This window comes from Hirundo rustica, chromosome 13, assembly GCF_015227805.2.
Source record: "Hirundo rustica isolate bHirRus1 chromosome 13, bHirRus1.pri.v3, whole genome shotgun sequence".
NCBI classification, from domain to species: domain Eukaryota; kingdom Metazoa; phylum Chordata; class Aves; order Passeriformes; family Hirundinidae; genus Hirundo; species Hirundo rustica.
In genome coordinates this window covers 1,128,183-1,147,539 of record NC_053462.1, presented here as the reverse complement: position 1 = coordinate 1,147,539, position 19,357 = coordinate 1,128,183, and the positions used below count along the sequence as shown (strand labels likewise).

At 45.0% G+C, this 19,357-nt stretch overlaps 1 protein-coding gene across 1 annotated transcript in view; it reads right to left on the bottom strand.

Moving 5' to 3' along the window:
* Positions 1–8,831: 8,831 nt before the first annotated feature.
* The window catches only part of PSTPIP1 (proline-serine-threonine phosphatase interacting protein 1), a 52,384-nt gene continuing 41,858 nt past the window's right edge, over positions 8,832–19,357 (bottom strand). Inside the window, exons 11-16 of the mRNA XM_040077839.1 lie at positions 17,606–17,704; positions 17,017–17,113; positions 14,199–14,283; positions 12,638–12,708; positions 11,369–11,466; positions 8,832–9,825 (exon numbers count right to left, since the gene is read on the bottom strand). Of these exons, the coding sequence (XP_039933773.1) occupies positions 9,694–9,825; positions 11,369–11,466; positions 12,638–12,708; positions 14,199–14,283; positions 17,017–17,113; positions 17,606–17,704 (582 nt within the window). The 3' untranslated portion in view covers positions 8,832–9,693. The remainder of the gene's footprint in view (positions 9,826–11,368; positions 11,467–12,637; positions 12,709–14,198; positions 14,284–17,016; positions 17,114–17,605; positions 17,705–19,357) is intronic.

The window sequence follows — 19,357 nt, the reverse complement described above, 5'->3', positions numbered from 1 at the left end:
ATTCTAATGTGTACACAGCGTTGAAGCCAATGTGGCTTGTTGGGGGATTTTTCTCAGTGCTGTTACACTGCTGTAGAAGTGTACCTTTGGAATTCTGTGAACTTCTAAAGGTGGATCATAAATTATACTCCCTTGGGACTTAGATTTTCTTTCTTAGTACAGCATGTGGCTCAACCCAGAGGCCTCATGACTGTGGCAGCAAGCTTGACTGGATTTGATTGTCTTTATACTGTGTTGCATATTGTAAATGTGGAACTAATAAGATTGAGATGACCCTGGCTTGTAAAAATCAGTGTGGAGAGGTTTTAACACAGACTTGTGTTGCACAAAATAAGGCTAAGGATGCTTAAAAAACTGTTCAGCTCTTCGCAGCTACAAGGCAGAAAGAAACTCCAGTCATGAGCCTGCACATACCCCTTTGAAATGAAGATAGTTTGGGGGGAAATGAACATGTGCTTGTCAGTCCTGCTGCAAGACATGGATTTAAAGCACAGATGACTCGACGGTACTTACATGTGAATGAAGGAAGTCTGTTTCCTCTTTAAAATGCGGAATACTTGTGGTGGAATGTGGAAACTACTCAGTATTTTACAACTTTTATAATATAAGAAAAGCCTAACTGAACTTTTAACTGCTGTGAATTTGTTTTTTCTAGGAACCAGTGACCTTGCATTACACCATTTGTAGTAGGTTTTGGATGTGTGAATAAAGTTATGATGGTGTTCAGGTTTTCTGAAGCACAAAATCAAACTTCACATACCCCCACTCCACCCCCAAAAAGCCAACCAAACACAGACGTGCAAGGGTCTAATACACCACAGTTTGTGTGATTCACTGAGGCTGGGAACAAGTGGTGTAGGTCTGTGGCTTCCCTTATAGAAAAAAATGAATAAACTTTGGCTTGCATTAGGCAGGAGTGTTGGTGAGGCTGTAGCTTGGTCTTCCTAGTTAATATGTTCATATCTGACAGTGTATTTTAGGGGATAAGGGATGGTTTAGTTTCATAATAGCTTTTTTTTCCTTGACTCCTGTGTCTAGTCTTCTAGGTCCCTGTGTGAATTCCTTCTTAGCTATCTTGCAGCTGAAGAGTCTGAATCTCTGTGTGTGCTACATGGAGCTCGCCTGCGGCAGTAAACCTTACCTGATCCAGAGGGGATTAACACGAGAAATTAGAACTGCCTTCAGGGGTTTTTTTTAATTGGGTTTTGTTGTTCTCACTGCTATTACAGTGACTTAAGTATGTTGCAGTGCCTGTCCTGTGCTTTACTGCCTTTCAGCACCCTAAGAGCAGGCCCTCCAATTCTCATGAGTCTCATTCAGTCTAGTAAGGCACATTGCCTTATTAAAACAGGAGAAGTGGTCTAACAAGCTCAGTTTAACAAAGTCAGTGAAAAAAAAAATTCTGCCTTGATAGCCAGAAGAGGACAGCTCATGAGATTCTTCATACTTGCCAGTTTCAGATGAGATTTGAGATAAGTACTTGTGATAATAGTATCAGTGATAGCCTTCAGAGTACAGTTAGTGGATCTTGTAACTGTGACTTAATCTTGGGCCTGAGCCAAATCCCTCTGGAATTCACAGCAAGTCAGCAAGTGCAGTGGATCTTTGGTGTTCCGTGCTGTGTCCTGCAGCAGCAGCATGCTCTGGGGTGACTGCAGTACCTGAGCCTCTACCCTGCCTCTTTCAGTCTTTGTTCTTGGGTGCCACCCCTACAGACTGGGGCAGCTGTCCTTGCTACACATAATAAGCTTAATTTTACTTCCATGGCCTTTTTCAAAACACATGTTGGTAATCTTTCCGTGCTGATCTCTGCAGCCTCTCACAGCTGATTAGTTTCCCCTGGAGCTGCATTGAGCAGTTGCAAAGCTCTCTTGAGAAGCAGCATCTTTTAAACCATGATGTATGCTTGGGCTGTTGCTAAAAGGCACAGAGCAGGCTTCCATCTGTGCTGCATCTGAAGTGATGTGAGCACAAAGCTTCCTCTGCCAAACTGCTGATGTGCAGTGCCCTATAAAGTGGCAACATAACTGGTTGCTGTAGGCCATGCTTGGCTGTGGGCGGGTAAGGTGCTGACACTCTTAGCCTGTATCTCAGTGTCCTGTATATCAGTCTCCTGTTCCTGGACTCCTTCAGCACCAATGTCTCATGTCTGTTGTGATAACTGGTTTTCTGTTTGTCCATCTCAGTTTTGGGGCTACTCTTCTGTCCTGGGACTGATTAGGAGAGAGCAAACTCACTGGCAGGTAGCAGAATGATGTTGCTGCTGCTCTGTTGAAATTCTGGGTATGATCTGATTCTGATGGGGCAGTCATAGGTGCCCTGTACACAGCAGGTGTAAACATTGCCCTTCTACCTCCCCATGAAAGGATTATCTGCAAAAAATCTACAAGACAGTCTGGAGGTAGTCCTTGGGAACAAGAAGTATCTACTTCTGTATACCATAACCCAAGGTTTGCTGTTTAAAGTAAGGCTGAGTTGCAGGCCACTTGTTACTAGGTGGAGGAGGAGGTGCTGGGGAAGCACAGCTGTACTGCTGCTCCGTGGCCATGTGCTGCACCCTGGACATGTTTAATGTCCTGGCACCTGCCTGGGCAGGCAGAGGTAAATGTTAGACTTGTTGCCCTGCTCCTTTATTTCTTCAGTCTGGCAGTTGCCTTCACAATACAGGTTTTGTGCTCACAATACGTATTTAGTCCAGGCATATGCCTTTGATTTAGTCCTTGCTGTGAGTGCAGTAATCCCTGCTGGATCTGTGCCTGGCAACAGATGTTGCTTCCTTCAGTGTCTGGTCTCCAGGACAGGAGTTCAGTTGTTTCACGTGGGGTATTTACACTGTAGATGAACACCAAGTACAGTTTATTCATCATTTAAAAGCACAGCTGAGTTTGTAGATGAAGCGTGGACATGAACTTAAACCTGCACCAGTGAAAGACTATCAGAGCTCTAGTCTGGGGACCTGAGACTTGGTGATCTTTCTGGAGCAAGCAAAGAAGCACTTCTTTATAGTGTTATTCACTGAACCACACATTTTCTCTCGCCTGCTTCTCTTGACCCTGAATGCTAAAGATACGTCAGACCTTTAGAGTTGAAACTTTCTTTGCCAGAGGGAAGCCTGCAAACTTGGCTTGTTTTGGGTAACATGAGCCACAGCAGTGTTGGCACCATGGAGCAGTTCCTGTTGGCACTCCAGAGAATAGACAGATTTGCTTTCATTTGGATGTGTGGTGCTTCAGGTACCAGCTCTTTTCACCAAGTGGGCTCCTGCCCCATTTCAGAAAATAATTTCAGCATTTTCCAAGACAGCTGTCCTGTCAGCCCTTTGCTAGGTCAGGCTGTGACTGAAGAACTGGGATACATTTCCCTCATGCAAATAAAACACTTAAGCAAACCACTGACAGTATCTAGGATGCCTTGCATGCGAAAGCAGTCTGGTCTAGAAAACTGCTTCTGAAATGGAATTCTGAAGTTTTCCTCCCAGATGGACAAAGGAAGCAGCAACACCTGCTCTTGCCTAAATGAGTCTGCCACTGAATTGCATTGCAGAAGTCTGCCAGCACATGAGGTGTGTGCAGGGATAGTGTTCATAGATTCTCAGCTGAGAGTTGGAGAGGGATGAATCACCTGTGGCAAAAGTGCCATTGAGTCCTGTGCCAGCTTTTACTAAGGGCCTCACAGGCAACAGGCAGGCCTTAATTCCCAGTACCTGCTGCAGAACTAAGCACTCCTTGGACTTCCAGGACTTGGAGAATGCCCCATCCTTGGGAAGCATGCTTGGTGCTAAGTGGCCTTGCACTCTGTGAGGTGTTTTTGCCCTTTGAGTGCAATGTCCATTTTGAAAGCTTGGATCCAGCATTTATCCTGATAGCTTTGTTTCTCCCTGTACAGTAACACCTTCGGTATTGAAAAATGGTGCATTGAGGATACATTACAGGCACTGAAGAAACATAAGTTAAATTTAGAGCTTCTGCTACTAAGTGCTGTGGTTATAAAAGCTGGCACAGGACCCTACAGAGCAGGGAGGATGCATTTCTCCAGCTGCCTTCTCTCCCTCTTTGGTTGTGAATCCTCCCATGAGTGCTGAATTGAGCAGTGACCTAGTAAAACCTTTAACTGCCACTTAGCAGAAGAAAGTCACTATCCCTTAAGTCTCCCTTCCTCACCCAGGGCTCTGACACAAGAAAGGCTGTGCAACCCTTCTCTAAAGACAAAGCACTTGTCACGTCTATCAGTGCATTGAAAGCGTTCCCATTCACAGTTACGTTAGCATTCTTATCCCGGGAAGGTTAAAGTTCACCAGTTTCCCAAGAAGTTCCTCCATGGACTGTTTTCGGCTTAAAAACTCAGAACAATTCTTTCGATGCAGCTGTTGAGCATTTGTGCCCTTGCAGAGTGGAAGGGAATGCACTGAGCTCCCCCACATGCTCCCTGCATTGAGTGTGAGTGTTATCTCATGTCTGCAACCCCCTTCCTCAGAGCCAGCTGGTCGTATTACAAAAACTAGCACTGTGTACAATATAATTTGTTCTTTTGTCGAGATTTTCTGTTGCAAATATTGATCCGACCACCACCCAATGCTAGCTTGTTTAGACTGGATCTAGGATTGAACAATCACCAAAATGCTGAGTGTGCCAGGAGGATTTTCAGCTGGAGTGGATTACAAGCTCCCCATGATGAATGGGGAAACTGAGGGGTGAGGTGCGACTTCTCCAGTCATACCTTTGCTTCACAAAGCCATTGATTTATTCAAGGGTTTAGCTGGGCTGCTTGAACAATCCAAGTGTGTAATCCAACACGCAGGAAATTTCATTCAAGTTTAGGCTGGAATGTCTTGAGCTGTGTGTCCATTTACCCTGAGGCAGAGGCTCCGGCAAATGCCTGAATTTCACTCAAAGGTAATTAAAGTCAAAGCACTACTTATGCAGCTGTACCGCATTCAGCATTACACCTATTAACACACTGGTTACTTCTCTTTGTGTCCACCTTGATTTGGTGATTTGGTTGAATTCTGGTAAGGGCAGCAAAGCTGGGATGCATGTGCTGGTTTATGTTTCAAATCTGCTTAATATTGGCTTTTTTAGATCCGGTAAGTAACATTCTTCCTGCTTTCAAACATCCTCTTAAGGGTATCTGTTCCTGCTTCACCTCTGCCCCCCAGTTGTTTATGTACCCTTAGTCCTCAGGATGGTTTGTGAAATCCCTGGTTATAAACTCGAAGCTGTGCTCCGAGTTCTGTTTGCCTGGTGGTTTTGGATGGTACTATCTTTCTCCTTCGAAATTTCAGGGCTGTCAACTCTGATTTCTGCTGATTTTGCTGGGAGGTCATGATGATTTGTGTTAGTTTTGTATCTAGAAGCAAGATTTAGTCTGTGCTTTCAGTCAGAATAGAACAACACAGTAAATCTGCCTTTTGGGCCAGTGTGCGGGACAGAAGGGCTGCAGCCACATGGCACCCAGCAGTGACAGGCTGTAAATGTGCTCTTAATGGTGCCCCAGCAGCTTTGTGCCAGATCCGGTGTCAGCCGTCCTTTAGCAGCTGGTAGAAGGACAAGTCGAGCCCTGCACTGTGTGTAACTGGCTAATTTGATGGAAATATCATTATCCAGCTATTCTAGAAACATCAGATTTGCACTGTGCAGGATCCAGGAGTGCACAAATCTGGAGATAACTGTGGCTCTGAGCAAAATGTGAGCTGGCTGCTGAATTTAGGTAATTGCTCGCAAAGAATAGATGATGGCTAACAGTTTGACTAGTTCTTTGCCCTCTCAAGTGAACGTGGCATTGGCATTTTGTTAATAACACAATCACAGGCAGGCCACTAATTACTCTTGCAGAATCTATTTCTCCACACAAGTATTCTTCCTCTACAAAACCCAGCCCATCAGCCCATGTAGTCCCTTAGCAGCCATTTATTTGCTAGAAGGCAGATGAGACTCAGCATCACAACTTTGTTTCCTTTCTTGCTCACTAGCTCTGAGTGTAGCTCCTGTTTAAGGACGTGGGAAGTACTGGTATTTGTGTGGCTGGTGACTGTTCTTGTGTTCAATGCCCCAGCCCTGCAAACTGGAGAACAAAAGAGCCAGGGAAAAGAGATGGTGTTGAGCAGTCTAGGCTGCTGTTCAGGCCTGTACAGTTTGTCCTGTCCCACGCAGAGTGGTTACCACTCCACAGTGTAGGTTAACAGTGACTTTTCATGCTGTGTTTGGGTAGCACTGATGGAGAGTCCCCTGTGCTCCCCAAGCCTGCACAGTTAAGCCCTGCACAGTGATAGTGCCGGGAGGTTCTGTGGTGCCACAAAGTGTTGAGGTTAGGTGTTCCTTAATGCCCATCCTGGCTCCTGTTAGACACCCTCACCTGGTGCTTGGCTTGTAATGCATCTCCTCTTGGCATCCATGTGCTTCCACTTCAGCTGCACTCAGTAACCAGTGAGGTATGAGCTGCAGCTGGGAGAAAATCAATGGAGAGGAGACTCAGACCACGAGTTCACCTCTTGAGACAGGGAGGAAGCCAAGGCAGGAGTTTCTACTGTTTATGCCTTAGGTACATGACCTATCACCACTTTGGCTGATGATGTGGGGTTGTTCATACTACAGAGCTCAAGGCAGGGCTCCTCAGGGAGGTGGCAAACACTTCGAACCTTGAACAGTCACTGTGCTCTTGCTGTTGCTACATGCTCACCTGGAGAGAGGTAGCTTAATTCCTTTTAGCTGCCCAGTTGTTGGAAGTGCTGGAAGCTGGTTTGCTTTACAGATCACTGAGCTTGGCAGGAGGCCTGGCTGTGTTGGCTGTCCTAGAGCTCTGTCCGTTGGCTCTCTCTGTTTCTAGTCTGATACTACTTTGTTATTACTACTGGCTTGTTGCCTCCTAATATGCAGAAATCTGATCTGTGCACAGATGGACCTCACCCTACGCTTGCAGACATTTCCTAATCACGTGTGGTTGTTATTGGTTAAATGTTATTTCATATAGGTTTTCCTGTTCTTAATTGGTAGTAAATGGTAAAAGAGAACAATACGCATGTTTTTAGTATGAGAATGCCACCGGGAGGGGCCCATTTCAGTTTCCCATTTTAGCTGAAAATTGAATGATTACTTGGTTGTGTCAGTTTTATTGCCCAAATGTTACCGAACTGGAGAGGCAATGCTATTAAGTCAGTAACCTACAACTGACCTTTCTGCTTTTCCTACTGATGGGGGTGGGTAGATGGATGACACCTAAAATGTGGGTGTACTCAGAGGGTGTGGGTATTTCTTGATATCTCTGTTCTATTTGTGACAAGTGCTGCCATGCAGATAGGGCAAACTGAAGAATTTGGCTGATAAGTAATTCCAAGCCATATCTAGACAGCGTGAACAGAGGGTTTGTGAGAAAACATTGCTTGCTGCTTTTTCATTTCCTGAACAATCTGGAGTTAGCATGTTGGACCCAAGTGCTGTGACACTGGGGAGATTTTGAAATACCTGTAGCCTCTTGCCATTCAACAGTGTTTACTTGACAGGAGATTGGTAGAAAGGATATTGGTTTCCTGATTTTAACAGCAAAAATATGGAATGGTTTGATGGGAGGGAAACAGCAGCCGCCATTCCACCAGCTGTCTGTTGGTGATGTAGTCCATATGGTCCATGGAAGCAAAGCTGATCTGCAATAAGGTTTCAGGGAATCAGGACTGGGCCCTGCAGTGCCTTGCGTGAGGTTGGGCCTCCAGAGAAGGGAGGGGTCCTGTAAAAATCTGTGTGTCCCACATCATTAGAGAAGGTGCAGCTCACTGGGGGTTTTTTTGGGTGGGATTTTTTTTTTTCTGTTTAATTAAGATAACCTGCAAAATATCTACCTAAATTTATTTATTTATTGGTTTATTACAGTCTTCTTTGTGGAAGATGGAGTGTTCAAGAAGTAAATACATTAAATCTCTTGTGCTTTCTGTTTCCTCTCCTGCTGTAGCTAACAAGGGATGCTGTGGTTGTCGGGCAGCCTCCACTCATAATGTCCTGGCCGAGCTGAAGCCATTGTGCATCTTTGTGTCACTTCAGGCATGGTCACAGAAACCTGTCCTTCCCTTCCCAGCCTGGGCGAGCACTGCTGTCCTTACTCTGCTGCCTTCGATGCCATCCCAGCCCCTCCCGAGCCTGTGCTGATGCCGGGGGCTGGGAGCCCTTCAGCCCAGACGTGAGTGTGCTGTGTGGTGAGTGGGAAGGACAAGGGCCTGAGCAAAGGAATGCAGGCAGCCAAAGGAAAAGGGCCTGAGGCAACTTCTGTTCCATTCTTGAAGGAAGAATTTGAATAAGATACTGCAAGTGCCTCTGACCTTCACTGTGTTTCATTTAAGAAAAGATTGTATTGACCATTACAGCTTTTTCTTTTGTCTGAATTTCTCGTCTTTCTTGTGTATCTGAGCTAACAGTTCCTCTCTCCTCCACGCCTTTCAGCAATAAGATTAATTTTCATTGTCTTGATTCAGTTTTAAGACCTGAAACCTTGGCAAACGGTCATTCTGCCCCCAGAAATAGTTTGCTCTGATTCAAATTAAATCACCACTTTTTAATTTTTTAACTATCTTGAAATAACTGAAAAAGGAAGAATGGCAGAAACTATCCCTCAATCCCTTGTACAGTACACTAACAGTTGGAAACATTCTTAAATATCAAACTGGAAAGACTGATAGAGCTGAAAACTGTGAAATACAGTAAAGCTGCACGGTGCAACATCTCTGAAGAGGTTTTGTTGAAGAACGAGCACATCAGACGTGCCTGGGAAGAGCCCAGGATGTCCCTGTAGCAGCAGTGGCAGAGGCTGCAGGCAGCAGATGGAGCCAGAGCAGCCCGTGGGCTGAGCGGGTGGGAGGGAGGCTGCCCTGCTGGCACTGCCAGGGAGGCAATTGGTGATTCTCTGGTGCTCAGAGGGGAGCAGTCGGGCCAGGGCAGCGCTGCTGGAGACTTGGCTTAGCTGCTTTGTGTTGTTGGGTTTTGAAACTTCATAATCCCAGGGAGACATCAGGGAAACCTTCCAACCAAGGCAAAAGCAAGCCATGGGGCCGTCATCTGTCCCAGAGTCCAGGGCAAAGCAGAGCCATGTATGGATTTCATTGTCTTAGGAGATGGTTGTGATGGAATGCCTCCAGTTTTCCTACTAGGGATGTGTCCTGGTCCTTAAGGTGCTCCTCTCTGGCTGCATTCACTGTTTTTTGTATTCGTCCATGACTGATAAACCATCCTCTGTCAAAAATGCCAGCATGGCCTGTGCACAGAGAGAAAGGGATCCGTGACAGAGAATGTGGCTGCTGTGACCATAAGGGTGGCCCCCAGGCTGGCTGGAGACAATCCTGCATCGTGGAGAACCTGCACTTGCTTCTGTGATCTTTTCCCTTTGCACAGTTGAGATCTGGGCAGGATTTTCCTCTCAGGATCGCTGAGCTTTGAAACACTGCTGGCATCACAGTGTGCTGAGGGAGGACTGTGCCAAAACATGTGAGTCCTAATCCCTCAGGACTGAAGATGATTTTACAGTGTAGGCCAGGAAAACAGTGGGATGAGGCCGGAGAAGAGGAGAGAAAAGCATGGTCAGTTGGTTACTTCCTGACTGGTAGTTGTAGAAAATATTATTATTGGGATGCCCGTGGTCAGCTGAAGCAGACCTGGTGTGCTGATTGTTTTCCGTAATAGAATACTTGTAAAGTCTGAGGACTGGGGCTTCTTTTCATCAAAGCTTTTCAAGATAAGAGCCTGGCACGAAGCCTCTCTGCCCATTCCTTTCTGCTGTCCACCAACCATCCTCATTTTCTGCGATGACAACTACGATGTCTCCTTCACTGATGTCCAGTTCATCCACATTCTGGAAAGAGACAGGGAAAAGAGTTTAGCCTGAGAGCACAGGAGGGCCCAAGCATTTATCTGGTGGGTTTTTTTTAATCCTGCTCTTCATCAGCAGTCTGCCAATGTCCTTCTGGTTTTAAAATACCAGACAATGAGGGATTAAGCATTTTGGCCATTTACTTAAGATCCTCAAATTTCCCCAGCCTCCATGGTGTCTCCTCCTGTACAACCTGATGGTTTTATCACTGGGGAAGTCCAGAAAGGGTTAAACACCACTCTCCTAAACCAGCTCACCATGATCTGCATAGTCTGCAGGTGTTGCTAAATAAAACAGCGCAGCTTAATTCCTGAGGGGGATAACAGTGCCTCTGCTAATCCATGTCTGAAATAGGTCTCTCAGTTCTTTTAGCAGGGAACAGCAGTGACCAGTGGGGAACAGTAACTCTTGGACAGCTGTGGCTTTCATCCCCACACAAATGCAGTAGTTGCAAATAAGCTCTCACTGGGCTCCCAGGCAGCCATCAGTGGTGCTGTCCTATTTTCCATAGGAAACCACTTTGCTGCCCACAGTGTAGTAAATAGAAAACAGGCTTCCAGAGATGTTTGAGGTGTCAGCTAAAACTAAATTTAATGCACCTGAGTAGGCAAGAATGGACTCAAAAAATGAGTGGCCTCATGTACAGTATACTAAAGGTAGTAGCAAGTTCTTTTGTCAGCAGGGAATATCCCTGTATGGCGTAGTTTTAAGGGACTCCTGGCATGACAAGGTGATCCAGTAGTCTCCTTAGGGGAGCTGCCATTAACAGTGAGGTGCTTTCAGCTGTGCTTGCATGAAATTTCATGTAAATAATAACGTTTAAAATGAAGCAAAAAAACCCTCCAATATCAATTAAAGGTGTTGGAATACTGCTGTACCTAAGGGAAAGTGTTCCTTTTGAGCTTTTTCTCTGTTTTCATCATTTATCTGGCTATCTATCTTGTCACTGTCACACTTCTTCAACGTTGGCTGTTTGTGGCAGGTCCCTTGGTGTGAGGCTCTCTCTGCACTGAGACAGAAGACCTCCTGGATGCTCTTTCTTCTGCTGATCTAAAGCTTATAAAAGGAGCCTTCAAACTGACATGTAAAGCAAGTGGAGTTGGAGTCCAGGTTCTGGAGTCCATCTAAATTAGCAAATATTTGTAACCAGTCCATTCACAACCTTTTACTAATGGTATTCTGGCTAGTTAGGACTGAAGTCAGGGGAGAGTTCAGTATCCCAGTTAAGGGTGCAGGTTGTTCTCTTTAACAGTTTTTGTTTGCAGATGGACCACCTCCACTGTGATTCTGCAGCTTGCAGAGGGGAAGTACAGGGAAAGAATGTCCTTTATGGGATTCTGTCCTCTCCAGCTTGGAGAACCAGCGTGCTAAACTGGAGCAGGGTGGATCATGTAAAATCATGTCCCTGGCTGTAAAATTACGGTAACCTCTCCTCCACAGAATTTACACTTCCAACATGTTTCAGTCAGTATAATCCATTTTAAATGTGACGCTATGGAGTATTTATTTTGAAGCCTTTTTTTACCTGGGCTGTGTAGTCGTAAAGTACTCTGTAGTCCTGGGATGACGTGATCTCAGCGTTTTCATTTACAAAAATGGATGCATAGACTCCGTCTGTTCTCTCTGCAAGAGTAGGAAAAATAAGGAAGAAATACCCACCACGGAAACAAAGAGTTCAGTTGCTTATAAATGCATGGGATCATATGCAAGAGTTCACAAATACAAGGGTTTCTGTTCTCTCCCTGCCTGGAGATGTACACATATAGAAAAGCTGCTGTGAACTGTAGGTAAAGTCTTGCACAAGAACTGTCCCCCATTGATGGGATGACAATACACCCATTGAACTTCATGGGAGGTCAGAAAATAGCTTCAGCCTCAGTTTGGGAAAAAGGTTTCCCCCAGTAAAACACAATCCAAGTCATCCAAGGAGGGAAACACTGATTAAAATGATTTAAAAATGTTGCTGCTGGGGGGTATAAAATGCTAGCAGTTCCATGGCTCATATAGGACTTTTCTTCTCCCCCGAGAAAAATGGAAAATACTGTGCCAATGGGTCACCAGACATTTTCCAGTGGTTTATATAATTCTCACATAGCTGTTTGTCATGGACATAACTTTTTTTGCAGAGGTTTTGTTTTAATACAGCTTGTTGTGATTAGAGAAGCTTCTCATTTCTTCGCAGCATCTGTCTGGGAGCTTCCCCTGCTGAGTACCAAATGCAGCAAGAGAGTCTGGGCTGTGTTTCTGGGTGCCCAAGCAGGCAGGTCTGACAGAGGCAGTTAATTTTAAAGCTGTTGGAAAACAACTTTTCTTTTGGTAAGAACTACAGTTAAAATGCTTTTGTTTACCATCAAACCAATAAAAATGTCATAAACTGTTAATATCATCTGATAAATTCCTGATTATAAGGATTACAAGACAGCAGTGTAGCTGTGAGGTGAGGTGAATATTTGTATTCATAAGCCATGTGCCTGGTGTGTTAAAAATTTTATGTATTCTCTGGGGCTTTTTAGTCTTAGTTGTGCTACACAAAGAGAAAGCTCATATCGCTGTCAGACTGCTGCTCTGAATGTACACCCCCCCCGCCTAGATGGAGGTTTTGAAGAATCCATGGATTATTTGACACTTTCAGCTGGGAAATTTAATACACATCCAAGCAAAGTTCATTTCCAGACTACTCTTGCCTGCCAACATGTGAATATCTGCTGTACGTTTCTGCTCCATGTCAAAGCCTGGTTTAGCAACGTGATCTAAACCAAACACATCTGGTAAACTGATTTCCTGCAGAGCATACCCAGAGGAGGGGCTGAAGGAGTGGCAGTTTCCGTGTTGTTTTTGCTGCTCCCATGGAGTAGTCCAGAAAATCTGCAGAATCAAGAGAAGCCAGAACCAAAATGAGTGAACAGGCCTGGGTATGAGCATTCCTTCATCTCAGCTCTCTGACTCAGCCTTCCCTCCATCTGATTCATAAAGTAGATGTCACCTCTTTCCATGACCTTCTATTTTCTTTTATGCTAAAGATATATTTAACTTCCTTTAAAAATGTCTTTTTAAAAATGCAGCGGATTATTGAACCATTAACTTCACTAAATTGTGCATGAAATGCAGCAGATAATATTTTTTTGTAGAGCCGAAGGCTCATGGTGTGAAACTCCAATTATTTCACAATGTTAAAGTTATGAAAATTGTCAGTTGCTTATAAGATATTAACATCTCTTTGTGTTTAAGGAAAACCCTGATGCTATTTAAAATACCTTATGTAACAAGCCTTTCTAAAAGCTGTGAGTTTAAGTGGATTTTTATTTTAATCTATCCCTAGTTATTTCCTATATCACAGCTGGGTACTGAAGTCTAAGTAAAGCAAGAAAATGTGTTAGGATTCTCAAGCAGAGATAGAAATAGCACTGCATGCTTAAGGCATAGTTAATGGGTCTGATTTTTCAGCTAGCAAACATTCAGTTTTTCTGGAAAATGGATATCCTATCTCAAGAGTTCCTGAAAGACTCAGGCTGAGTCTCCCTAGGCTCCTTGCCCATGCTGCTCACAGTTGTGTTCTGAATGGCAGTACAGTTGTCTGATGTAACTGCACAGGATGCAGCATTGAATTCATTCTTAGAGAAGATCCAGTTTCCAACTGAAAAACAAAATATTGTGTATAACCCTGACCTGTCAAGGCTGGACCACATTTCAAATGGGAGACCACTGCCTTCTTCCTGTCTTTGCCATGTCATAGGGCTTGGTGAATTATAAATCTCTTCTGCTTTAATTGTGATGCCCCATTGTGAATTTGCCATTTTAGTATAAAATATTTAAACCAACAGAGCCACCATGCTCTTCTGCTGCGATAACTGCATCCATGTTCTAACATTTACCAGCAGAAATAGATCAGAATAAGGAAAATTGCCTCCCTAATCATCACAGCTTTTCTGCCCTGTGTTTTCCCCCTTTGATGCAGCCAGAGAGAGCAGCTCTTTGTTCTGCTGAGCTGAGTGGTGCTGTAAGCATGGAGGAATTGCCCCAAAGGACGGCTCTCCCAGCCAGACTCACCTTCACCCTCCTTGCAACAAACTGGTTTTGTTGCTATGTGCCCCGACACAGTTGGAAAGAGGAAACGAGTGACTGCTACCCATCGCTGGCCGAGTAATTGTGTGATGAACTCATCCCCTGCCCCTCTTCCCACTAGGGCGTGGCAAAATGACTCTGACTCCATTTTGATATCTTTACTTTATCAAGTCACGTTTACTGACACGTAGTTGCCTTTTGCTACAATGAAGGAAGCAGTGACTTTCCTTGTGGGTTTTGTCACCGTGCGTGGCTGTTGATGCGGAGAAATCCCCGTTCTGGGACCCACTCACCTCTTCATCATCCCGCAGGACTGCGTGGGGCTGCTGCTGCGCCTCTTGGGCTCCCTGCTGTAGTAGTTCTCGTACCCTATGGCATCTGCAAGAGGGCAATAAAAATGAGATGTTCAAACAGGAAACCCTTTTCTCCCTGCCGGAACGTGACCTGGGGCTGCTGGAGCAAACCGCAGGGCAGCACCTCTGTGCCCTCGCCTGGAATGCGGCCGGAGCAGCTCCGGGGCACCGGGGGCCTTGACCAAAGGCACTGCAGTGGCTGTGAACAGCCGAGGCCCTGGTGCCAAGGCACCCTCGGCCTGAGTGAGGCCTGAGCGAGGCCTGAGGAGCCGTCACCGCCCTGATGAGGAGCAGTTTCCTCCACGGCTGCTGCTTCTATTGCCTCAAAGCTCAGGGTTTAAGGGGGAAGAGTATGGTCATTGTGAGCCCTAGACTTTGTTCACGATAGAATTTGCTGCGGTGCATTTTGTCTCTTTTTTTTCCTCCGTGTATCCAGTCAGGAAATTTTGTCGGATCTGGGGAGATTTCTGAGTGTTATTGCCTGCAGCAATAACGAGCAATTTCCTGGTGTGTACTTGTGTGTTTTCCCACCTTTCGTATCTCCCCCATCCGTCTCCCGAGAGTTTATTTGCTGTTTACCCAGAGATATTTGGGTTTTGTTCTCTCAAGCACATTTAGGTTGCAGTTCCTTCGCTCTCCCCTATAGTGTCGTTAAGGGTGAAATTGAGAGCATTTCCAAGTGTAACTTTACAGATGAAATAGTTACAGATGGATTTATTTGTCATCTCAGAGCTCTCCCAGCGCAGTTCCTTACAGCTGCTGGCCACACACCCTTTCTGCCTGCTCGGTGTGAGAGCCAAACAAACAGGAGTGAAGCCTGTGATAGCGTTTTATATCAGCCCTGATACCAGCAAGTATCTTAAGAAAGACGCTGGACTTGGGCCAAAGGTTCTGTTGACATTCTCACACTGTGTCAGCTGAGATAACAAGCAGAGCAGGCACATAAAGCTAGAGACTGTGAAGAGTCCTTATTTATAAGACTCACAGTAGTTAGGGAGTTTTCTGACCAATTTAAGGGTCTCCTGTTGCCCTTCTGCATTGTGACTTTGGTGCAGTTTCCAGTCTAGAGGGCATTGTGAGATTGGGTAGAAAAGGAAGTGAGCAAGACCATCAAGAAAGTTTGCTCGGGATAAAGGTCTTCTGCCACACAATGCAAAATTACACGTGGCTTTCCTCCTGCATTTTGCAAGTAATAGCTCAACAGTTATTAGATCAGCAGCTCACCATGTGCTACAGTACAAACTCATTAGCCAGAGCTGTGGAGATACTAGGATATTGCTTCCAGAATATGTCATCTTCTAGAAGGTGGCAAAAATAAAAATAACAAAAATGCAACTCAGGTTTTTCTTTGCCTTTCATAAAGCTCTCAAGGGTTTTTTCCACCTAGTTCTTATTAGAAATGACTCTGACATAGCCAAGAGCTTTTTGTAGAAATTTCCTAGGTGACTGGAGAATGACAAATCTCAAATAGGAAAAAAACCCAAAAACCTAAAAACAACAACAACAACAACAAACTAGCTGAGAATTACACATTTCTTGGCATACAGGAGTTGTTTCACACTGTTGCAAGGCACAGTTCTCCTTTCTGCCGCTGAAAATGTAATTTTTCCTTGGTAAATCCTCCTGTATCAGTGAATTTAAATCCCCTATGTGAAGAATAAACTACAGCAGCAAAATGGCATCCAGTGCACCAGTAATCAATATATTAGTTTTTAAAAATTCCCCAAATCCCAATTTTTAGCCATCATAAGAGTAATGGCAAAAAGGCTGATGAAAAACAGGCCTCAGGTAGCTCAGAGCTAAGTTAGTGGCAGCACCCCGCTCTGCTGAAGAAGGCCCTGGGATGTTTAATTCCTGCCAGCTTTGAGCTCTGCGGTGAAATCAAAGGGGTGGAACTTGTACAGGATAATTACCCCAGGGATCAGGCCTCCACAGTGCTGGATTTGTACCTGTGCAACTGCTAGCATGGAAGGGGTTTATGTAACTCTCTTGTGTTTCCTGTGGAAGTACTCGGGAGCGGTTTCTGTCCGGCCAGGTGACACGTTAGACAGCTCCTTCCCTGCGGAGTGTTTGGAGAACTCTCACCCTGGAGCAGCAGGTTTTCATTTGACAACTGCTCTTGCCTCATGCTGGGTTGATCTCCATTTCAGCCCAGAGGTTTTGAGCATTGAAGTCAAGGAAAAGGCACCTTTGGCTTGAATGGGCAGAGCCTGTGCACCTGACAGCAATTCTGTGTGCTGGGACAAGCCAATTTCATTCAGAATTTCAACCAGCCATACTCTTGGTTTATGCAAACAACTTCCTGAGAGCAGAAAATTTGTTATTCCCCATTGGGCATGTGGAACAAAATAGAAAACTGAGTCTTCTCTGTGCTGCAAATGAGGAGGCAGCACCTCTGTCAAGGGTGCAGTTACGTGCTAGGTCGGCTCTGTCTTGTCACCACTGCAGGAAGCTGAAGTTACCATTTCTGCAAAGCAATTTGCCACCTCCTTAGTGGTGTCAGTTCAGCTGTACTGTGAAATGAGACAGGTTGCAAAGCCAAAACAAGTTTTTTCTTCTTTGGAGGGTTATTTTTAAGCTGGATCATTCTGCTTTCTCACTTGGAGCACCACACAGGCAGCGACGGCAGCACAGTGTGGGGGAAGTGAGCCGTGGCAGGTGGGAATGAAAAGTTGAAGCAGAAACTCCTCCAGCTGGTTTCAACTCCAAAGGACATGTGCTGCACAAGCCATCAGACAAGATCAGTAGGAATAATTACCTGGAGGTTGTGTTCCTGTCATTTTTGTCTTAATGAAGTAGTCTATGTCTGACTCTACAGCACAGTTCTCCAAGCTGACCCGAACCTCTTCGTACAGCTACAAAACAGAATCCAAGAGTTTAATTTAACTTTTAACATTAATTAAGTAATGCTCTTGTAGTAATTGTCCCCTTAAGAAACACTTTATGTTTGGTACATGTCTGACCTGGCTGACCTTTAGCCCCTCCCCTGTACTAATATTCTTCTAAACACACCTGTTTGTGCTCTGGATAGTCTTTAAAGAGAGCAGGACAAAGGCAGTCCAGGACTTTTCAATGCAATAAAGAAATTAATAGCAGGAAACAACCATTCAAAATCAAATCTAGTGTATTCTTTACATCTTCCAGTTTTGAGGCCATGACTGGATGCCTTTTTTGAAATGGTGTCGGAACACAAATATTCTCAGGTGAGTGTTTTGGCAGCAGGAAGCATTCCCCAGCAAAGCAAGGAGGACACTCGTGGGTGCCACCAAGCGTGACACAGACTGTCTGCATGCAGACATGCATCTGGATTACATCTGGAGAGAACAGGAGTGAGAGACAGGCTGTACCTCATCATCCTTCACACACTGCAGGGACAGCTGATTGCAGTGCACCCACAGCGAGTTCCGCAGGATCGTGATGCGGTCGCACTCCTGGAGCTGGAAGACCTAAAGCCAAACAGGAAACGTGATGTAGCCTCATGGTATTTATTGAGTTATTTGCTTTGCAGGCTGGGACAGGGCTGGGGATGCAAACCTATGCTGAAGGCACCGTTGTAAAGCAGGTTTTTTAATTGGTAGAGAAACTACATCTACTGTTCGTGCTCAAAAATTTGTTCTTACTGGTTGCACCAAATTAAAGTTATATTTCAGAGGCAGAAACAAAGCAGGGGAGAGGAATCCAGATGTGCATTTGCCTGCTACCTCTGTTGTTGAGGATTTCAGAGTCAGGGTCCTGTCTGCCCATCACACTGAAATCTTGTTTAATGGGATCAGTAGAGTATTGGCATGAAAGGGTAACATTTATGTTAGAGGTAGAGCCAAAACTATCCCCCTCTGCCATCTAAAATCTCTCTAAACTTTTCTCTTTTGAAAGGACTTGAGGCTCTCTGGAGTTGACTCTGCATATCGAAGGGTCTTTTTGTGGTAAAGAGAAGGCATTTTTCTGTCTTCAGAGTTACTGCTTTCCTTCATCTGCTGGCTTCCTCATGTTGCTGCACTGCTTAGGAAGAAGGAAGGGGGCAGAGAGAGAAGTGTGAACCGATCTGGGGGAAGAGGCAGATAAGATCTTTCTTTAAATTTTTTTTAAAAAACGAATCGCACTGATCTCTACATTATACTGTTAAAGTAGAACAAAAAATAGAACAAAGTTTTGGTTTTCTATGAGGTGTAAAAACCTCAGATGCTTCCAGCCATCTGTCTCCATCTCTATTTGCTAGTAATTATGTCCAGAACACCACAAATGTACACAACATTCAGCAGAACACTCAGCTGGGTATGCTGCCTGCCATCTAATAACTTACTGACTAAAAAAACCCAGAGAAAGGAATCTGTCAAGGGAGTAAGCTGCTGTGGGGACTGGTTTCTGAGAGTAAAAGCTTTTAAAGAGAGAACCTGCAAGGTGGAGAATGAGCATTTCAATTCTTGTTCTGAACAGAAAGCCTGTGGCTCTCAAGGCTGCTGAAACAGCACCAGAACCAAGGGGAAATTTTTCAGGTAAATGGTGTCCTGTCAGGAAATGCAGTTAATCCAAGAGGGAAATGTAGTGATGGGGCGTTTGAGCCCTTGTCAGCACCCAGAAAAGCACAGCTGGGTGTTGAGTTTGACACATGCCTCATGCTGCTGGAGAACAGGGGCGTTCCATGACAGCGTGGCACAGCCCCTGTGACAAAGGCCACCCCAGTGTGCCACTTGCCAGCCGACGTTTTCAGGCTGTGGCTGTCCAGCGCTCCATTGGAGATCCAGGCAACCCCATCAATTCCAGATTCCCCACTCTGCAGCCACAATTTTAAGCTGTTTTTTGTACTAATTGCTAGTTTTAAAAAACCCCCAGAGAGTATCAGTTCTTCTCTCTGCAAGCACTTTTAAAAGAAGGCATTTAAGATGCCCTTCCTTTATGAATGGCTGTTTGGATTAAGCAATGGGCAGGTCACAAGATCTGTGGGCTAGTCAGGATTTAGCCATATGGGATAAAAAAGAGTGTGAGGTTGTGGAATGCTTTGCTGGTTTGTTGGGTTTGTAAGAAGGGAGAAAACATGCATCTTTGGAAGACTAGTGCTTGGCATAATATCTCTGGAAATGTCTGTGCCAGTGGTGGAGCTT